Source organism: Microtus oregoni, unplaced genomic scaffold (genome assembly GCF_018167655.1).
Source record: "Microtus oregoni isolate MIOR12 unplaced genomic scaffold, Mior012 000012F_ref0000307, whole genome shotgun sequence".
Classification (NCBI taxonomy): domain Eukaryota; kingdom Metazoa; phylum Chordata; class Mammalia; order Rodentia; family Cricetidae; genus Microtus; species Microtus oregoni.
Window position 1 is genome coordinate 24,155,787 of NW_024543071.1, and position 20,694 is coordinate 24,176,480.

The 20,694-nt window shown below is 44.9% G+C and overlaps 1 protein-coding gene across 1 annotated transcript; it reads left to right on the forward strand.

The window, feature by feature from the left end:
• The first annotated feature begins 4,527 nt into the window (after nt 1-4,527).
• On the forward strand, nt 4,528-5,295 carry Fgfbp3 (fibroblast growth factor binding protein 3). Its single transcript, XM_041660756.1, has one exon. The coding sequence runs from the start codon at nt 4,528-4,530 to the stop codon at nt 5,293-5,295; it is 768 nt and encodes a 255-aa protein (XP_041516690.1).
• The last annotated feature ends 15,399 nt before the right edge of the window (nt 5,296-20,694 follow it).

The following is a 20,694-nucleotide window of genomic DNA, read 5'->3' on the forward strand; positions in this document are numbered from 1 at the left end:
CTACCTCTGCCTCCCAAGTGCTGGGATTAAAGATGTGTGCCACCTCGCCCGGCTACTCTATTTCATCTGGGAATGGATGACCCAGATGATCCAACATTTCAGAGCACCTCTGCTGCAGTTTCTTCTGAGTTTTGCATCCAGAATAGCTTCAAGACTGCTGTCTGAGATGACCAATGCACATAAAAAATAAAAATAAACTGGAAAAATAGAAATGAAACTTTGTGGGGGAATATTATTTTAAAGTGTGTGACTTTGTTTATGCTGCATTTGGCTAATTTTGAAGCTGTGATTCTTTGCCTTTCTAAAATACTTGATGGTCTAAGAAAGAGCTGAATGGCCAATAGCAAGGCAGGAGCAAGGATAGGCAGGGCTAGCAGACAGAGAGAATAAATAGAAGGAGAAACAAGGAAGAAGAGAAGCAAGAGAACAAGGAGAAGATGACCTCAGGGGCCAGCTACTCAGCTACACAGCAAGCCATGGAGAAAGAAATAAAGAAAGGTATACAGAAATAGAGAAAGATAAAAGCTCAGAGGCAAAAGGTAGTCAGGATAATTTAAGTTAAGAAAAACTGTCAAGAAGCAAGCCAAGCTAAGATCAGACATTCGTAAGTAAGAATAACCCTCTGTATGTGATTTATTTGGGAGCTGGATGGCAGGCCCCCCAAAAAGCCAAAATAGTAAAACATCGTACAACAGAACCTTATAATTAAAAGCAGAAACTTGGTCAGATAGTTGCAAGCCAGGGTTATAGAAGCATTATTGATAATAGCTGAAAGCTATAAGCATTTATGTATCTACCAGCAGATGAATGAATAAGCAAAATGTGGCATATAAATACAATGGCATATTATTTCACCTTGAAAATGAAGCTAGAGACAGGCTACAACATGACTCAATCTGGAGGATATCATTTCAGATGGAGTAAGCCTGTCCTAAAAGGATAAATGCCATATGATTTTACTTTATAGTAGATGGTTATATTCATAGAGTCAGAAAATAGAATTATGGTTGTCAGGGGATGGGGAAGGAGAAGAATGGGGAGTTAGTGTTTAATGGAGACAAACTTTTACTATGTATTTTTATTGTTTTTATTTAGTGTCTGTTTGTCTGTGTGAGTATGCTATGTGTGTGGATGCAGGGGAGGCCAGAAGAGGGTGCTGGATGCCCTAAAGATGGGGTTACAGGTGGTTGTTAAAGCACCTGATTTGGGTGCCGGGAGATGAAAACTGGAAGAACAGTAAGAACTCTTAGCCTCTGAGGCATCGATGGCTCCAACCCCAGAAAGACAGACTTTTATTTGGACAAGTGAAGAAAATTCTGGAGATGGATGTGACGATGTCTTCACAAGCATGGATGTTCTCACTGCTGCTGAACTATATACTTTTAAATGGCTAAGACGATAATTATTGATTTCCCTGTTATAAAGACTTCTCATGTATTCTTCTCAGCATCTCTTACTCCCAGGGTTGATATTTCCCTTCACTGCCCCTCTTCAAACAGTAGTCAGTGTGCAGTCTCCTTTGTGGGCCGAGGGTGGGAGGTGGAGAGGTGGGAGCTTGTCTCTGGGCCAGTGAGGGAGGGGGGACAGAAGTGGAATTGACTCTTCACACGAGCCCTTGGGAAGGCTGGCCGTTGACAGAGGCATGGTGGATGTGAGGGCAGCCACTGAGTTTTTTCCCTAGTCGTCTTCCCTGCTAGGTGGGTTATTTTTTCATAATCTCCTGGATGCCCGGGGTATGGGGGAGTATGCAGCTCATGAGGTCAGGACAGGACAAGCAGCAGACCACTAAAGGAGGGGCACAGGGAGACCACAGGGTGGCTCCTGGGATAAGACACAACCCTGCCTTTGACTCTCCCACAGAGTAGTTTGCTTTCCTGACTTGACACTGGCTCCCCTCAGTCCCAGGAGCCAGAGCCACCTCTTGAGATTCTTGGAACCAATGGGCTTTGTGCTGCAAGACCTCTGAGTACCCGGGAGCTGCTACCTGACAAAGCCCTCACCTTGGCCAGGCTCAGCCGCTTGCCAAGTTTCCAGGAGACTGTGCTTTGGGATCTGTGATTGGGGTGGGGGGGAGAGCTGAGGCTTTACAACTAAGATGCTTATGTTTATTGAGGGGTATGGATGCCTCTCCACTTGGCCACCCAGAGCTAAGGTACAGGGGCCAGGACCAGGCCTGAACCAACACTTCCAACCCATGCCATCACATGTTAGGATGGACTGCAGCAAGCTTGGTACTGCTGGACTGGAGACAGGTTTCTAGAAAGGACTCAAAGGCTCCATCCCACCCTCTTCAATCCTGCAACCTCTTTCGTCTAAAAAGGCAGCTAGAATGCAGTTGGGAGGAGAGGGAGGAAGATCAGGCCTAGGAAGAAAGCAGTGAGATGAGATGGCGGAATGACGTTAACAGAGGAGAGTAATGAAAACCCCTGTGCCCACACGTGAAACCTAAATGCTCAAGAACAGACTCTGGGGAGAGCTCCAGAATAGAAAAACATGGCAAGAGAAAATTAACAAACCACTCACAATTAACGTAGGCCTCCCACTCAGCCAAGAGGGACCTGGAGCATCCGAGTCCTGGAGGAAGGAGAGCCCAGGGCTGCTGAGATTGGACCTCCCTTGGAAAGATTATTTTTATTTTTAATCATGTGTATGTATCTCTGTGGCGGTATGTACGTGGGAGTGCAGGTGTCCCACGATGGACAGAAGGGGGCGATGGATCACCTAGAGCTGAAGTAGCAGGAGGCTATGAGCTACCTGACACGGTGCTGGGAACCAAACTCCAGTTCTCTGCAAGAGCAGTAAACCTTTCTCACTCCAGCCCCTAAACTGCTAAGTCTTACGTTATGACTTCTTTCTTTCTCTTTGTTTTTTGAGACAGGCTCTTGTCTCTCAGGCTGACCTGAGCCTCACTGTGCGGCCCAGTCCAGCCCTGAGTGTCTGATTCCCCTGCCTCAGCATTTAGGGTGCTGGAATTGCAGGCAGGAGCCACCAGACTACTCGTGTTCTCCTTCACTTACCGTGGTTTTGAACTTATTTTTCCTTTTCTGACTTAGATAGCCATCTGTGTGCCCTTCCTTTTCTTCTTGGAGCAGTGTCTCTGACAGGGACGCTCAATCTGTGGATCTAGCTCATTGGTTAGATAATCTTAATGTAATTAGACAATAAAGCCACAAGATGTCACTCTTTAGCTGAAAAATCTAGTCCAAATGTTAAGCAGCTCTTGATACCAGAGCTACAGAAAAAAAAAAAAAAAAAAAAAAAGTCTGCGACCGCTTTTGGTGTTCTTCCTATGAGAATATTTTTTTTTTCCTGAGAGAAAGGATTTATATCTGTAAAATTCATTAATTATCTACTGGTAATTGCAAAACTTGTTAGCATATTCCTGTTTTAATGTTATTAGTGTTTCTTAATGTTGTAGCTATAGATACCAATTTGTTTTTATTAACCATTTAACTAGTATAGTTAATACCAAAATTAGATTAGGAAATAAATATTTTTCAGTACTGAGGTGTAAACACAGTGCCTTGAACACACTAAGCAAGTCTCTTCTAGTGAGCAACATCTCCATGACCTGTAGGAATAAGTGCTTTAACAAAACAAAGTCAAAAATGCTTTCTTTTCGTATCCCACAAACTGAGTCAGATCCCAGGGGCTCACGAGGTAGAGAGAGAGAAGAGAACTGGTTCTGGCAGGCTTTTTTATGACCTACACGCGTGTGCGCGGGCAAACACACACACACAATACACGTAATGTAAAAAGAAAAAGGAAACTGTGCAAACAGTCAAATAATATCTGGTTCCGAACAATTTTGTTTCATTTTATCTTTTTTATCTTAAAACTTAAGTCTTCAGATAAATAAGTAAAAGTTACAAAAGAAAAGAAAGATTTGTTAACATTTGCGTTATTTTCAGCGATGGAAGCAAAATACAGCATTTATGTTTCACGTCACACGGCTGTTTCTACCATACTTCTGTGGTATGTGCGTCTGCACGAGGGTGTTTCTTCTGTCTGTGTTTGTGGTGTGGGAAATCCAGTGTGAGAGAAATCTGGGAGGGGCATAGAGAGGGAGGCCCCTTCTGTCCCATTGATAACAGGTTCATTCAGAGAACCCTTTAAAACAGACTAATCCCTTATGCAGTCATTCACTCTACTCTAATAGGGCCCCTCCACCTCTTCTAGAATTCGGTAAGCTAAAAGTGCATGTGTCCTACGACTAACCTGAAATGATTTTGTAGACACTTTGGCGCGGGGAGGCGGTTATTAAACGTCATTTTCCTATCTCAATAAACGTTTCAAAAACGATTTCTTAAATAGTAAGTTGTTCTCCAAGGACAACTCTTTAGAGGGGCTCCCTGCAGCTAGCTGATAACATTAGTTTTCAGAAAGTACGGTCAGGAGAGTTGGCAGATTCCTGTGCCCAGGGTGAGGGTTGCATGGGACTCATCCGTAGCCTTCATCCGCAGATCCGAGGATGCTCTTCGCTGCGTGCTGCCTGCATTGAAGCCACAGGGACCCCAGAAGAGTGGGATGGCCACCGCTAGCAGGAGTCCTCCAAGGCCGCGGGCGTTGCTCTCTCCGCTGAGGCGGCTGCTGCTGCTGCTGCTGCTGCTGGAATGCTGTCTCCTCGCGGCCGCCGGGAAGGACAAGGGGGAGGCTGGTAGGGAGGCGGGCCCGCTCTCGGGCCCCACGGGCGGTTCCTCGGGTCGCTTCGTGAGCCCAGAGCAGCACGCGTGCAGCTGGCAGCTCTTGGTGCCGGCCCCGGAGACACCGACGGGCGGCGAGCTGGTCCTGAGCTGCCAGGCCCCGGGCGGGGCTCGCCTTCACTGCGCCTACCGCGGGCATCCCGAGCGCTGCACGACCTCGGACGCCCGGCGTTCGCACTACTGGAAGCGACTGCTGGGCGCACTGCGCAGGAGACCGCGACCCTGTCTAGACCCCAAGCCGCTGCCACCGCGCCTGTGCGCCCGCAAGAAGGTAGGCGCCGAGCTGCACCCGCCCGCGCGCCCCACCCTGTCCGCGCGTTCCGTCGAACAGACCCGGGCCAGGGCACGGAGCCGGGCTCGGCAGCGACAGACGGTGTTGTCCCCGAGCTCGCTGCCACCCAAAGAGAAACTCTCGAGGACGAAGACCAGAGTGGGCAGGAGGAAGGTGGGCGCGGACCCGGTCCCAGAGCCTTCCGCGGTGGCCGGGCTCCAGCCAGACGGGCTGGATCAGAATGCCCAGCTCACTGAGACCTACTGCACCGAGAAGTGGCACTCCCTCTGCAACTTCTTCGTCAATTTCTGGAATGGCTGATGCTGCGGTCCTAGAGGGGGGCACCAGGGCCAGGTGCTGCAGAGCAGAGGGCAGTGCAGCCTTGGCGGGAGGCTCGGGGCGTCTTAGACAGTGGGAACCGGGACGGAGAGTAGGCGGGAGTCCTGATTCCAAAATAGGGCATGGGTCAGGGTAGGGAGAATCTGAGACAGCAGAGGAAGAAACGTTCTTGAAGCATCTCAATTTTGATTTAAGAGCAGAAGAAATAGTGGAAACGGATAGGTTTATATTAAGTTGGCAAAAAACTGTAGACTAGGGAGAGAAGCTGAGAATAGGGGGAATGAAGTCACTAAAGAGGTGCGAATCTCTCCTGTGAAGTAGGAGACGATGTATATTAACACATTATTATTAAAATGTAATTGTGAGTAAGAACCTGAGCCAGGTTGAATTGTTCGAAGTCTTCTTGGCTATTCAGCGGACTGGTTAGTTTTTCTCCCCACCCCCTTTTCTGAATTTTTATGAACTCTGGCTGTGACAACATCACATTTTCTATGTGGATTGAAGCCTTATAGGTATAAAATAAATCCAGGAATGGATTATTAGGACAATTGCTTTTCAGTTCCTTTAGCATTGCTACGTTGAAACTGAATTTTGAACATACTGTCCTGAAAGGTCACTAACTACCTAAAATCAGTGAGCTCAGTGCTCTCTAGATCTCCAAATATAAACAAAAACCCCCAAGTCTTTACATTTGATCGCTCTTTTGAAACTCAGATAAAATGTAGACATGCATCTCAGTTGTTTGGGCCCTTATCGCCTGTATAATTAAATTAAGTTGTTCTTTTTTAATATGATGTAATGATTATCTTTAATAAAAATAACTCAAAGAGTTATAAAATGATGGAAATGCTGCTTTTGTCATTTATCTATTTCTAAATATACCTTTATCAAAGCCCACATCTGTGTGTGTGTGTGTGTGTGTGGTGTGTGTGTGTGTGTTTGAGACTGTCATTTTCTCAAGACCTTGATGCCTCAGACCTCCAAGTCTGAGTTTATAGGTGCTCCATGCTCCACCATGACCAACTTGAATTAAGTTCTTAAACACAATGTGAATTGTTATGAAAAGAAAAAAAATGTGTATAAAGCAAGGGCATTAATAGGCAGCTTCTGGGGTATGGATGGTTCTGCTTGAACTTCACAGGGCGCGCTCTCTCTCCCTCCCCCCTCTCTCATCCCTCTCTCATTCCCTGCTAGTCTCTCCTGCCCCGTTTCCTTCTCCTCATCCTTCCCTCTTTCCTCCAATTTGGATTAACTGTCAGCATTTTAAGATGAAATAATTTTATATAAAACCCCAAAGTTTGAGTTTTCTTGAAACAAAAGCAGATCTGTTGACACCAGGCCTGTCTTCCCACATGGTAACTGACTGACTGACTGTCGGCTGGCTCTGTTTAAATTAGGTGTGTTTTCTAGAGTTCTTGCTTATTCCAATTCATCAATCAATTTTATTAATGTGGTATGTGAGTGTGTGTGTGTGTGTGTGTGTGTGTGTAATTGGGGATTGAGCCCAGGGCCTTGTGCATATTAGGCAAGCACTTGATCACTGAGCTACATCCAAGCTGGGCTTTTGGTGTGTATATGTGTTTGTATGTGTGCTTGTCTGTGGGTGTGGGTGTGCACACATGGCAGTCAAGGGAAAACTTGTCTACCGGAGTTAGTTCTCACCTCCCACTGTGTGAGTCCTGGGGATTGAGCTCAGAGTGTCCAGCTTAGACAGGAGGTTCCTATACCAACTGAGGCATCTTGCTGAGCCCCTAAACTTGTTTTTAAATTTTAGTTTGAAACAGGGTCGTGCTCTGCAACCACATGAACCCTGAAATCTTCCTGACTCAGCTCCCAAATAGCTGGGATGAAAGGCATGTCCCACCAAGCCCAGTTATCTTCTATTAACTTACATACCAGCTTGAGTCCAACGCCAGTGCCAGGTCCACTCCCCTGGTATAATACGTTTCTGTTGACCCCTTCTACTTTTACTCTCTCCCTTTAAAAATATCAGTAAGGGCAACACATTCCCGACTTTCCCTGTTTTGATCTGCCTCTGGGAAACAGAAACTGTTTTGTGTTCCTTTTGTATGTTATTTTGTACCCACACACTCGTCAAAGCATGCCCATTGAACAAAGTGTTTGGGTAGGCTTATGTGGTCTCATGTTGTGTAGCACTGATCCTTAGATTAAAAGTTGTCCTGGTCAAGGAAAGGAAACTCAATGTATCTGGAGACCATTCTCCAAAAGTATAACCCAGTGTACGAGGTATCTGACAAAAACGAGCAAAAGGCATGCTTCCCGAGAAAGAAGTGATGGACAGGCACACGGCTAGGATCGTGCTTCCAGCTCTCGGTGAAAGAGGACTGCCAAACCCCCTGATGGACTGAAAAAGTTCTTTCTAAGAAAAAGGAAAAGGTCACGCTCTGTGTGTCCAAGCAAGCAGGCAGCCAGCATCCCTGCTCCCTTACTCTCCGGGAGGAGCTGTGCCAGGACTCCGCCGGGGACACAGTATTGGGACAGGAGTCAGCTACTGTCAGTGGGGCCGGAAGGGATCAGATCCTCCCATCCGTCTTTTGAATGACATTGGCTAAGTCCCAGGGTCTCCAGGGCTGCATGAAGACTAGGTTTGGTTAAGTCTGGGACTTTAAAGCCATCGCCTTGAGGAATTATACACGTAGTCTCCACAGAGATAACAACGTGAATATCAAGATGTATAGCATGTAGAGTACATGCTGTAACCCAAGAAAGATGGTGGACTTCAAAGAGCTGGAGAAAGGCACCTGAGATGACCGGGGAAAGAGAGAAAAACCTGTGTCTGGGGCAAAGGTTTGGAAGAGCACACTAGAAAGACAAGTCTGCAGCTGGGAGAGGACTGAATCAAAATCTCTATAATAACGAGGAGGATGGTTATGAGAAACATGAGTGTTTCCCCACAGGGGCACCATCCAGAGTGGAGGGAGAGTTGCTGGGACACATTAACATTTACGGTCAGTGCTGAGATGGGAAGGTATCAAAGAGGAAGGCACTGGCCTCTGTCTATGGGAGAAAGAGAGGTTATCATAGACATAAAGCCATCTAGTTCTGGTTCTGTGCCAAATTATTTGGCACTGGGGCTGGAGAGATGGCTCAGAGGTTAAGAGCATTGCCTGCTCTTCCAAAGGTCCTGAGTTCAATTCCCAACAACCACATGGTGGCTCACAACCATCTGTAATGAGGTTTGGTGCCCTCTTCTGGCCTTCAGGCATACACACAGACAGAATATTGTATACATAATAAATAAATATTTGAAAAAAATTATTTGGCACTCAGGAGGCAAAGGCAGGCAGAGCCTAAGTTCAAGGTTAGCATGCTTTATATAGTTACTTCTGGGCCAGTCTACATGGTAGACTCTGTCTCACAAAAAAGAAAAGAAAAGATATCTGGGGCTGGAGAGATGGCTCAGTGGTTAAGAGCACTGACTGCTCTTCCAGAGGTCCTGAGTTCAATTCCCAGCAACCACAGGGTGGCTCACAGCCATCTATAATAAGACTTGGCACCCCCTTCTGGTTTGCGGGCACACATGGAAGGAAGCTGTACACATAATAAATAAATATTTTTTAAAAAAAGAAAAGAAGATCTGCCTTAAGATACTGGTCCAATTTATAAATTTGCTTGGCAGACATAGGAAATGGAAAATGACTAGTCACAGTGCCTTGGTACACTGACAGTCTGAGTCTGCCCTAGATTTTTAGCCCAGAATGCAAATTTGTACTAGAATATTATTAGATTCATAAAAATGCTAACTTTCGCCGGGCGGTGGTGGCGCACGCCTTTAATCCCAGCACTCGGGAGGCAGAGGCAGACGGATCTCTGTGAGTTCGAGACCAGCCTGGTCTACAAGAGCTAGTTCCAGGACAGGCTCCAAAACCACAGAGAAACCCTGTCTCGAAAAACCAAAAAAAAAAAAAAATGCTAACTTTCTATCATATCTCATTGCCTAAGCTTAATTATCAACTGGAAGGTGTGTTTTATCATTTTTAAAAAGATTTCTTTATTATGCATACAACATTCTGCCTCCATGTATGCATGCACGCCAGAAGAGGGCACCAGATCTCATTACAGATGGCTGTAAGCCACCATGTGGTTGCTGAGAATTGAACTCAGGACCTCTGGAAGAACAATCAGTGCTCTTAACCTCTGAGCCATCTCTCCAGCCACCAGAAGATGTGTTTTAATCTTTACATCCTGGGGATAATCTTCCCATTTTAATATTCAGCACAAAGTTCAAGGCTAAACAGAGTCCTTGAAAAGGTTACCGTAGAGGGCACTCAGCCAGTTGCAAAGGAAATAAAGAACGGAATCTTTTGGGGTTGGAGGACCAGTTTCATTGCCTTTTCCAGCTGACAGAAGCCACCCACATCCCTGGCCCACAGGCTTCTTCCATCTCTGAAAGCTGGCAACATCCCATTCACTGATTCTGTCTTTATGATTTTCAGAATTTCATTTTCATACCTGCCTCTCTCTTTTACAAAACAAACAATAACAAAAACAAAACAACATCAACAACAAAAAACACTAGGCATGGTGGTACACATCTTTAGTCCCAGGACTTGGGAGGCAAAGGCAGGCAGATCTCTCTGAGTTCAAGGTTAGCCTGGTCTAGAAATGAGTTCCAAGGCCAACAAGTCTACATAGTGAAACCGTGTCTCAACAAAATAAGCAAAGAAATAAAAAATGATAATCTTATAGTTCCATTGGGACCATCTAAGGTCAGCTGTTTAACAACCTTAATTCCACCTGTAAGCTTAATTCCCCTATTTCTGTCTAACTTACAAATTCTGGGTCATCACTGAGATGAGGACCTCTTTGGAGGGTCATTATTCTGCCTACCCCAAGTGATATGCTATAATCCTACAAACTCTAAAACAAAGAGATGAGACAAAGGAAAGCATTGTATAATGATTGATGGAGGAAGGTCATTGGTTAAATAAAAAGAAACTGCTTGGCCCTCATTGGTTAGAAGATAGGTGGGAGGAGTAAACAGAACAGAATGCTGGGAGGAAGAGGAAGTGAGCTCAGACTCCACAGCTCTCCTCTCGGGAGCAGACGCATCAGAAGAGACACCATGCTCCCGGCTCCTGGGCAGACATACGCGATGAAGCTCTGACCCAGGATGGACATAGGCTAGAATCTTCCCGGTAAGCGCACCTAGGGGCACTACACAGATGATTAGAAATGGGCTAAATTAATATGTGAGAATTAGCCTAGAAGAGGCTAGATAGAAATGGGCCAAGCAGTGATTAAATGAATACAGTTTGTGTGTTGTTATTTTGGGCATAAGCTAGCCAGGCAGCCGGGGTGCTGGGGACACAGCCCCGCCGCTTCCTATTTCAACAAATGATGAGTTAATTCATGCCAGGAGGTGGTGATGCATGCCTTTAATCCTAGCACTCAGGAGGCAGAGGCAGGTGGGTCTCATACGGAGAGCTGTCAACAAAACAAACCACATTCTTTCCCAGGCACCCTAGTATAGTCAGTCACCAATACATACCATACTGAGAGCAAGACAAATGGCAACCCATTTGAAACAGGTTAATTGATGCAGAAACTTCTCCAATGAGAACAGAATTAAGCGAGGGATCAACTACAGTAAGAAGACTTCCGGATATTTAAAAAGTAAAAAGTAAACACATACTTCCAAAATAGTTTGTGGAGCCCAAAGGAAATTAAAAAACATTTTGAACTCTATGAGATTGAACCTGGAATGTAACAGAAATGTGCGAGTGTAGTTAGGAAGTACATGGACGTAGGCAGTAGTATGTGCATCTGCTAGCCAAGACAGCAGAGGAGGAATAGAAACCAGAGACTGCCAAGCTTCCAGCGTGATCTGCAGTCTCGGGACTAGAAATCAACCTCTGCAGTAGTTGGGTGCAAACCTTTAGTCCCAGAACTCAGGAGCAGAGACAGGCAGATCTCTGTGAGTTCGAGGCCAGCCTGGTCTATGTAGTGAGTTCCAGGACACCCAGGGCTACATCATGAGACCCTGTCTCAACAAGGGAAAGAAAGAAAAGAGATCAACCTCTGGACTGTGGTAGGCTGCTCTGTTTTGATTCAGTCTTGTTATCATCTCATAACAGAGAGCCTGTTTTGTTTGTGAGGTGGGTGGGGAAGGGAGCAAAGGGAGGGGAAGGGAGAAAGGAAAATAGGCCTCTGGTTTCTCCATTGTTCATCGTGATAAAGTACCAGTTAGTCACCCAAATCCGGTCCCCCTCTTTTCCTGGATAAGTGTCCCAAGTGGGAGAGTGTGAACCAGTGACAAACCTGCTGGTGACTTGTGCAACTTCAGCTTCACTATGCCTAAAGAGGTGGCTTGCCTTGCACTTGCTTTTCCTCGCACTTTAGTCAAGGATTCACTAGAAACGGAACCTTAACCATATGGAGACGTGCAGTACCCTAAGGTGGCAGAGTAAAAGGCTGAGGAAGGAAAAGTGAGAAGGAATAGCTTCAGAATTGCAGCCCTGAGAAAACTTCGGCCGTGCCTTGTCAAGTCTTAGCACAGACACGGCTCATGGAAGGATGCCGTATTGGACAGGAGTGGCACATCCTAGCTTCTCGGCAGGTACAGCCACTTGTAGTGGCCCAAGCAGAGTATGGTCTTATGGGAACCGTGGTGTCTTCTGAAGATGCCGTTGGTGAGACGTAGCTGGCTAACATGGTACCCAGTCAGCATATGCACAATTACGCATGCTAGTCTCTATAGCTTCCGTACAAAGAAATTTAAGAAAAACTATTTCAGAATCACTGAGACAAGATTTTGGCATTTCCCCCCCTCCGGTAGCCATAAAATATTATAGGAAACTCTAGGTAGCAACGTATGCAATAGAAGGCAACAAACATGAGGTCTTGCAGCCCTGTAATCTTGGACAATTCACTTCCCCTCTCTGAGCCTCAGTTTTGCCATTTGTAAAATAGGGATGGTCATATAGTAGTACTTTAACCAGAAAGGCGTGGACAGGCTCAAAAGGGCTGCTCACAGTAGAGCTCAGCGCCTGACTCGTCCAAGTGTGTAGCTGGTATATTGTTAAAGCCCATTTTCTTTTTGATACCAACACGCACATCAAAAGGGGGATCTCCATCTCCATGATAATCCATCTCTCCATCTCAGTTTGGAACAGCAATAAACAAACAAACAAACAAAAAGAAGTTTGGGGTGTGACTCAGGGCCAGAGTATACTTGGACATATGTGAATTATGTGTTTCACTTTTCCAGCACCAGAAACTGAAAAGAAAGGAGAGGGAAAAAAGAGGGGCAGGGAGAAGAGAGGAGTGACATGAGCTGGCTGGCACTTAGCACTCACGTCCTGAGGGCTAAGCACAGGGGTTGGATGGGGGTGGTTTGGGAAATCTTCAATGTGGAGGACTTAAAAGGGGAGGAGAGCAGCCTTAGAGCCTAGGGGACCACAGCTGACCCCCCAGCTCCTCAGCTTTCCTCTAACTTCAAAGAAAAGCTTCTTTAGTTCTTGACCAGTGCTGACAGCAGCTAGGCGTTGATGAACTTACTCTGAATTCTGTCCCCCCTATGACCTCTGGCTCATCACATTCAATATTCTCTCCTTTTCGAAATATAAAAGCAACTATAAACTCCTCCTGTCCTTTAAAACGAAACAGAACAGAACAGAACAAAAAACCAAGAAGCCCACTTCAATCATATTAACACCATCGGTGCTTAGGGTGTAGTTCAGAGGCAAAGCAAATGCTTTGCATGCACAACACTCTGGGTTTCATCCTCATCATCGTGGGGGGGATGGGGGGTCGGGGGGAGGGTAGAGAGAGGTGATCATCACATAGAGACAGCAAGAAATTAAGAAACACAATAGAAATGTCTGTTAATAGTAGAAACGCATGGTAAAAGGAGAGTGAGCTCAACAGGAGATAAAGGAAAGCTCTATGAAAAACGCAGAACTCCTTTGGGGAGGGAAAACAAAGACTCAAATGAAAACATATGGGTTATCATTATTACATAAAATACGTTAACATTTAAAAAAAGGTCTCCCTAGACTAACGTATACATTTAAATGCGATTACATTTAAACACCAGTAGGATTTTTCGGGCCTGATTTAGTTAGGTAAGCTGAGTCTTAGATTCCTGCGGCAAACCAAAATGTAGTAAGCCAGCAGCAGGGAGGGGAGAGGAAAAGTTCTGACTCAGAGAGGAGAAAGATGCCTTTACCGAGCACGCAGTTTGAAGTGGCTAAATACAGTCTCGCCGCAGAGGGAATGCTGGCAACACAGCCTCACACAATGCGACGCTGTGGTGGGGGTGTTGTTTCTAGGTAACCAGGGGGACTCCTTTAAAAAGACCAGAAGCTCCAGATCGGACCAGGGCTTCATTTGACAGAACAGTAGCTGCCTTTGAGCTGGGTGGTCATGTGACGGTGGTGGGGCTGAAGACCCTTAGGCTTTGATCCATATATTCTTTTGTTCTCAGGGACAATGGTTACAATAAGGATGATTCTTCTCTAAGTCAAAACAGGGATAGCGGCCCTGCTTATCCATTGTAAAGAAGTGGGGAGCGAGGTGAAGGGAAAACTGGCCGTGAGAGATCCCAGAAATCCCAGGAGGGTGAGATGTCAAAATTAGGACTTGGGCCTGTGCAAACGGAATGCAGAGGCACCCATTTCCCCTCCTCTCCTCTAAATACCTCTTCCTATGAAACTCAACGCTCTGAATGCTCTCTCTCAATAAAAAACATGGGTGAGAGGGGGAACAAAACAAGATGGGGGGACTGGAACGTCCTGAAATTGGCCGGCAGCAATAGTATCTAGAGGAACAGGATGCTTAGGATTGCCTTCTCTCTGGTGGGGTTTTTTGGTTTTTCCGGACAGCGTTTCTCTGTAGCTTTGAAACCTGCCCTGGAACTCGCTCTGTAGGCCAGGCTGGCCTCGATCTCACAGAGATTCACCTTGGTGTTGTCACGTGCCTTTAATCCCAGCACTCCAGAGACAGAGACGGGAATCATCTTCTCTATAATCCTCTAGTTCAATAATCCTCAACCTTCCTAATGCTCCAACCCTTTACTGCAGTTCCTTGTATTGTGGTGACCCCAACCACAGAATTGTTTCGTTGCTACTTCAGAACCACAATTTTGCTACTGTTATGAATCACAACGTAAATATCTAATATGCAAGGTATCTATTATGGGACCCCTTAAAGGGGTCCAGACCACAGGTTTAGAACCCCTGCTTTGGCTCCTGTAACCGAGGTCAGTATGTGGACATGCAACCAGCCTCTTAGACTTTTTTTGTTTGTTTTGTTTTGTTTTGTTTTGTTTTTTGAGACAGGGTTTCTCTGTATAACAACTCCGGGGCTGTCCTGGAACTTGCTTTGTAGAACCAGGCTAGCCTGGAACTCACAGAGATCTACCAACCTTTGACTCTCAAGTGTTGGGATTAAATGCTTGTCTTAGACAAGTCTTTTTTTTTATTGTTTTTATTGAGCTCTACATTTTTCTCTGCTCCCCTCCCTTTCTCTCCCCCCCCCCTTCTACCCTTTCCCATGGTCCCTGTGCTCCCAATTTACTCAGGAGATTTTGTCTTTTTCTACTTCCCGTGTAGATTAGATCCATGTAAGTCTCTTTTAGGGTCCTCATTGTTGTCTAGGTTCTCTGGGATTGTGATTTGTGACTTTATGTCTAAAAGCCACTCAGGAGCAAGTACATATTATATTTGTCTTTCTGAGTCTGGGTTACCTCACTCAATATGATGTTTTCTAGCTCCATCCATTTGCCTGCAAAATTCAAGATGTTGTTATTTTTTTCTGCTGTGTAGTACTCCATTGTGTAAATGTACTACACTTTCCTTATCCATTCTTCGGTCGAGGGGCATTTAGGTTGTTTCCAGGTTCTGGCTATGACAAACAATGCTGCTATGAACATAGTTGAGCTTGTGTCCTTGTGGCATGATTGAGCATCCTTTGGATATATACCCAAAAGTGGTATTGCTGGGTCTTTAAGAAGGTTGTTTCCTAATTTTCTGAGAAATTGCCATACTGATATCCAAAGGGGCTGTAACCAGTTTTCACTGCCACCAGCAATGCAGGAGTTTTCCCTTTACCCTACAACCTCTCCAGTATAAGTTGTTATCAGTGTTTTTTGATCTTGGCCATTCTTACAGGTATAAGATGGAATCTCAGAGTTGTTTTGATTTGCATTTCTCTGATGGCTAAGGATGTTGAGTATTTCCTTAAGCGTCTTTCAGTCATTTCAGATTCCTCTGTTGAGAGTTCTCTTAGGTCTGTACCTCATTTTTGTTTTGGTTTTTCGAGACTGGGTTTCTCTGTAGCCTGTCCTGGAACTAGCTCTGGTTGATCAGGTTGGCCTCGAACTCAAAAAGATCCACCTGCCTCTGCCTCCTGAGTGCTAGGATTAAAGCCCAACTGTACCCCATTTTTAAAATTGGATTATTTGTTCTTTTGATGACCAATTTCTTGAGTTTGGAGATCAGCCCTCTGCCCGATGTGGGGTTGGTGAATATCTTTTTCCATTCTGTAAGCTGCTGTTTTGTCTTGTTGACGTGTCCTTTGCTTTACAGAAGTTTCTCAGTTTCAGGAGGTCTCATTTATTGTTTCTCTCAGTGTCTGTGCTGCTGGGGTTATATTTAGGAAGTGGTCTCCAGTACCAATGTGTTCAAGTGTTCTTCCCACTTTATCTTCTATGAGGTTCAGTGTGGTTGGTTTTATGGTAAGGTCTTTGATTCATTTGGAATTGAGTTTTGTGTATGGCGATAGATGTGGATCTATTTTCATTCTTCTACATGTTGATATCCAGTTATGTCAGCACCATTTGCTGAATATGCTTTCTTTTTTCCCTTTTATAATTTTTGCTTCTTTGTCAAAAATCAGGTGTTCGTAGGTTCGTAGGTATGCGGATTGATATCTGGATCCTTGCTTTGGTTCCATTGGTCCTCCTGTCTGTTTTTATGCCAATACCAGGCTGTTTTCAGTACTGTAGCTCTGTAATAGAGTGTGAAGTCAGGGATTGTGATCCCCCAGAAGTTCCTTCATTGCACAGGATTGTTTTGGATCTCCTGAGTTTTTGCTTTTCCATATGAAGTTGAGTATTGTTCTTTCGAGATCTGTGAAGAATTTTGCTGGGATTTTGATGGGCATCGCATTGAATCTGTAGATTGCTTTTGTTAAGATTGTCATTTTTACAATGTTAATTATACTTACCCAAGAGCATGGGAGATCTTTCCATTTTCTGGAATCTTCTTCAATTTCTTCAAAGATTTAAAGTTTTTGTCATGCAGGTCTTCCACTTGTTTGGTTAGATTTACTCCAAGATATTTTATGCTATTTGTGGCTATTGTGAAGGGTGATGTTTCTCTGATTTCTTTCTCATCCCTTTTATCATCTATATACAGGAGGGCTACTAACTTTTTTGAGTTAATCTTGTATCCTGCTACATTACTGAAAGTGTTTATGAGTTGTAGACGTTCCCTGGTAGAATTTTGGGGGTCGCTTTGTAAACTATCATATCATCAGCAAATAGTGAGAGTTTGACTTCTTCTTTTCTGATTTGTATCCCCTTGATCTCCTTTTGGTGTCTTATTGCTCTAGCTAGGACCTCAAGAACTATATTGAATAGATACGGAGAGAGTGGACAACTTTGTTTTGTTCCCGATTTCAGTGGGATCACTTTGAGTTTCTCTCCATTTAGTTTGATGTTAGCTGTTGGCTTGCTGTATATTGCCTTTATTATGTTTAGGTATGTTCCTTGTATCCCTGCTCTCTCCAAGACCTTTATCATAAAGGGATGTTGTATTTTGTCGAAGGCTTTTTCAGCTCTAATGAGATGATCATGTGCGTGTGTGGCTTTTTTTTTTTCAGTTTGTTTATATGGTGGATTACATTGACAGATTTTCGTATGTTGAACCATCCCTGCATCTTTGGGATGAAGCCAACTTGATCATGGTGGATGACTTTTCTGATGTGTTCTTGGATTCAGTTTGCCAGTTTTTATTGAGTATTTTTGCATCAATGTTCATGAGTGAGATTGGTCTGTAATTCTCTTTCTTAGGAATGTCTTTGTGTGGTTTGAGTATCAGGGTAATTGTAGCTTCATAAAAAGAGTTTGGCAGTGTTCCTTCTGTTTCTATTGTGTGGAACAATTTGGTGTTAGTTCTTCTTTGAAAATCTTATACAATTCTGTGCTGAAACCATCTGGTCCTGGCCTTTTTTTTGGTTGGAAGGCTGTTGATGACTGTTTCTATTTCTTTAGCAGTTATAGGTCTGTTTAATTTGCTTATCTGGTCTTGATTTAATTTTGGTAGTAATATTTATCCAGAAAATTTGTCCATTTCCTTTAAGTTTTTCAGTTTTGTGGAGTACAGGTTTTTTAAAATATGACCTGATGATTCCCTGGATTTCCTCCATGTCTGTTGTCATGTCCCCCTTTTCATTTCTGATTTTGTTAATTCAGATATTCTCTCTCTGTTTTTTGGTTAGTTTGGATAAAGGTTTGCTTAGACAGGTCTTAATGCTCTTGGAAAACCCTGTTAAGATCTACAACACCCAGGTAGGAAGATGACTGAGAAGGTACAAATGGTCACATGCATGCATGCAGGCAAAACACACGGAAAATGAAATGAATACATCTTTTAAAAAATGTATTTTTATTGTTTTAATTGATGCTCAGTAATTGTACGTGTTTAAGGGGTACATTTTCATACACATATATAATGTATAATGATGAAATTGTTATTGGTATATATACTTTCTTGGGCATTTATTCCTTCTTTGTGTTGGGAATATTCAAAACCCTGTCCATGAGCTGGGTTTAGATAGGTAATGTTGTTACCAACCATAGTTAACCTGCTGTGCTGGGGAGTGTTGGCACTGAGTCCTTTTACTCTGCTGCACATCTACATCCACTTCCAGGGGCCTGCCACCCGCCCATCCCCCACACCCTGGTCTCAGGCTTTCCCACTGGACTATGCTCTACTATTTATTTATTTAAGACAGGGTTTCTCTGTGTAGCTCTGGCGGGCCTGGAGCTCATCATATGGATCAGGCTGTACTTTTTATATCAATTGCACCAACTTCTAGCTTTTGCATGTAAATGGAAACACGTAGTGGTTTCCCTGGGCCTGGCTTTTTCCACTTCCACACCGCCCTCTGCTTCTGTCCATCTGTTTATTCCTTTATTGTTTTAATTGCTGAATAAAACCACGGTGTGTTTATCTCATATTTTCTTTATGAGCACCTAGGCTGTAGATTGTGTGTCTTGTCTAACTATAAACACAATTGTAGGTTGTTTTTTTTTTTTTTTGAGACGGTGCCTGTGAAACCCAGGGCTTTCTCCAGAGCAAGTTCAAGTAGTGGTCTTTCCATCTGGTCTTCCCTTGTGGCGCCTCTCCTCTTAGGTGCTTAGCATACCCTCCTGGGATCTGGTTCGGGGATGCCCAAGCTTGGGCTCTGGGCTTTCTACCTTGTGCTGCTCTCTCTTGCAGGAGTTAGTAACCCTTGTAGAAGAGGGTTAGAGAGACTGGAAACCACCCCTATTTAACGTAAAGAGGACTGTGTTCTCCCCCACATTCCTGGGAAGGAAATTCTCAAGGGACAAAACATGCCATGCAGCCCAGTATGACATCAAATTCACTGTATAGCTGAGGCCGGTTTTGAACTCCTATTCTTCCTACCTCCATGATTACAGGCAAGTGACACCAGGCCTGGTATGAGATGGATTTCATGGGTGAGGAATCAGGTTCAGTCATTCAGTGATTTCTCCAGAGAAGAGCGCTGACGCTGAACCAACGTCCTCTTAATGCTGCAGAGGTAACCCCCCACGAGGCCACGGACTGACCAGCCTTTAGCACACATCGTAGGTTATCTTGGGGGCAATCTCTTTCACTGAGCGACTTTACTTGGTCTCTCAAAGGCTTCTGAATGGGAACCGTTCCTAGTGATCTCGCTAGCATCACAATCCTCCTGCCTCCGCCTCTCCAGGGAGATCACAAGCATGGGCCACCAAAGGGCAGTTTTAGGCGCCTGCTTGGGCCGTATTTTCCAGTGAGTTAAAACTCAGCTAGCTTCAAGGCCTCCTGAAAGGGTTTCCTAAATTATTTGAACTGAGGTGAGAATTCGTAGTTCTAGGAATAAAAATAAGGCCATCAAAAAGCGAGGTTCTAGAAACAGCTATACCAACAGAGTCCTGAGCAAGAGCCAGGGAAGGTGAACTCTCTGCTGTGCGCACCAGGTGTTCTGGGGAGCACCCCACCCTTAGTCCCAACCCTCCCCGGCGCACACTGGGTTAACCCGGGGCGAGGGGCCTCTGCCCGCCCACATTCCGTCGCTCAAAGGGGCGGGTGGTCTGATGCCGGTGGGGTGATTTCGGCCTCTTCACGTCCTACCCTCCCACTGGCCGAGCCCGCGCCCCTCCCTGGCCGCCCCGGCGCCGCGTGGTCATGTTACCTTCGCAGCTATTCAGACGACCCTGTGGGTTTACAAAGCCCGGACATTAAGAAGTCTGCGGGCGTCGCTGCAATTAGAAACGTGGGGCCAGGATCGGGGACAGCTACCGTGGCACTTTAGGCCGGGTCGCCCAGTCTTGCATTCTGATCGCTTCTGTAGTGTAACTCGCTGGTGTTCACGAATGTTTCTTTGTCTGCGTTTTGGAAATAAAGCATGGCACAGCTACTAAATATTGTTGCCCTGTCCTTTCACCGAGTCCCCATGTTAATTGGGGGGGGGGGGGGATTTGACGTTGTTTAATTTTATAAAGTATGTTCTGGGAAATATGAACGTATATGAGAAAATCAGCTTTTAAGCTATGGCAACTTAAATGAAAATAACAATCCAGAACCAAGGCCGAATCACTGAGCCTACTCTCTGACAAACCCACTCTGGGATCTTTTGATAGGCCTGAGCTGGCAATGTTCCCCAAGATATTTGATAAACAAAATAGTATAAACGCTTCCCTATTTGTTTCCTTTTTAGTGCTGTGGAGTCGGCCATAGACTGACCACCCTTTGGCATCCGATCTCAGCAGAGAAAGTGAGATTGAGTCCATTTATTTAACTAGAGAAAATAAATTAGCATGAAGGCATAAGCAGAATGTTGTGCACGCAAGCACAAGATAAATTGATCACTTCGATTAACACTTAGGGAGTTGGTGATGTTTTAGGGTGACTAGGGACATGGTCCTGCCCTCCTAGTACCCCTGAGGAAACCAATGTTACAAAGGATGGATTCCAGGTGCTGTAGGTGGGTGCCCTGGGCACAGACGCCTCAAAGACTTGGGTCTGGTGGTGTGTGGAACTGGTGTATGGGTGTGTGGAACTGGTGTATGGGTGTGTGGAACTGGTGGATGGAAAACTACACCCCTGCAAAGTTCCTTACAAAAGCATGCAAGATGGAGCTGGA

What these genes read in the sequence shown, in the direction of transcription:
- Fgfbp3 (XM_041660756.1), top strand. Translation starts at nt 4,528, where the DNA reads ATGGCCACCGCTAGCAGGAGTCCTCCAAGGCCGCGGGCGTTGCTCTCT.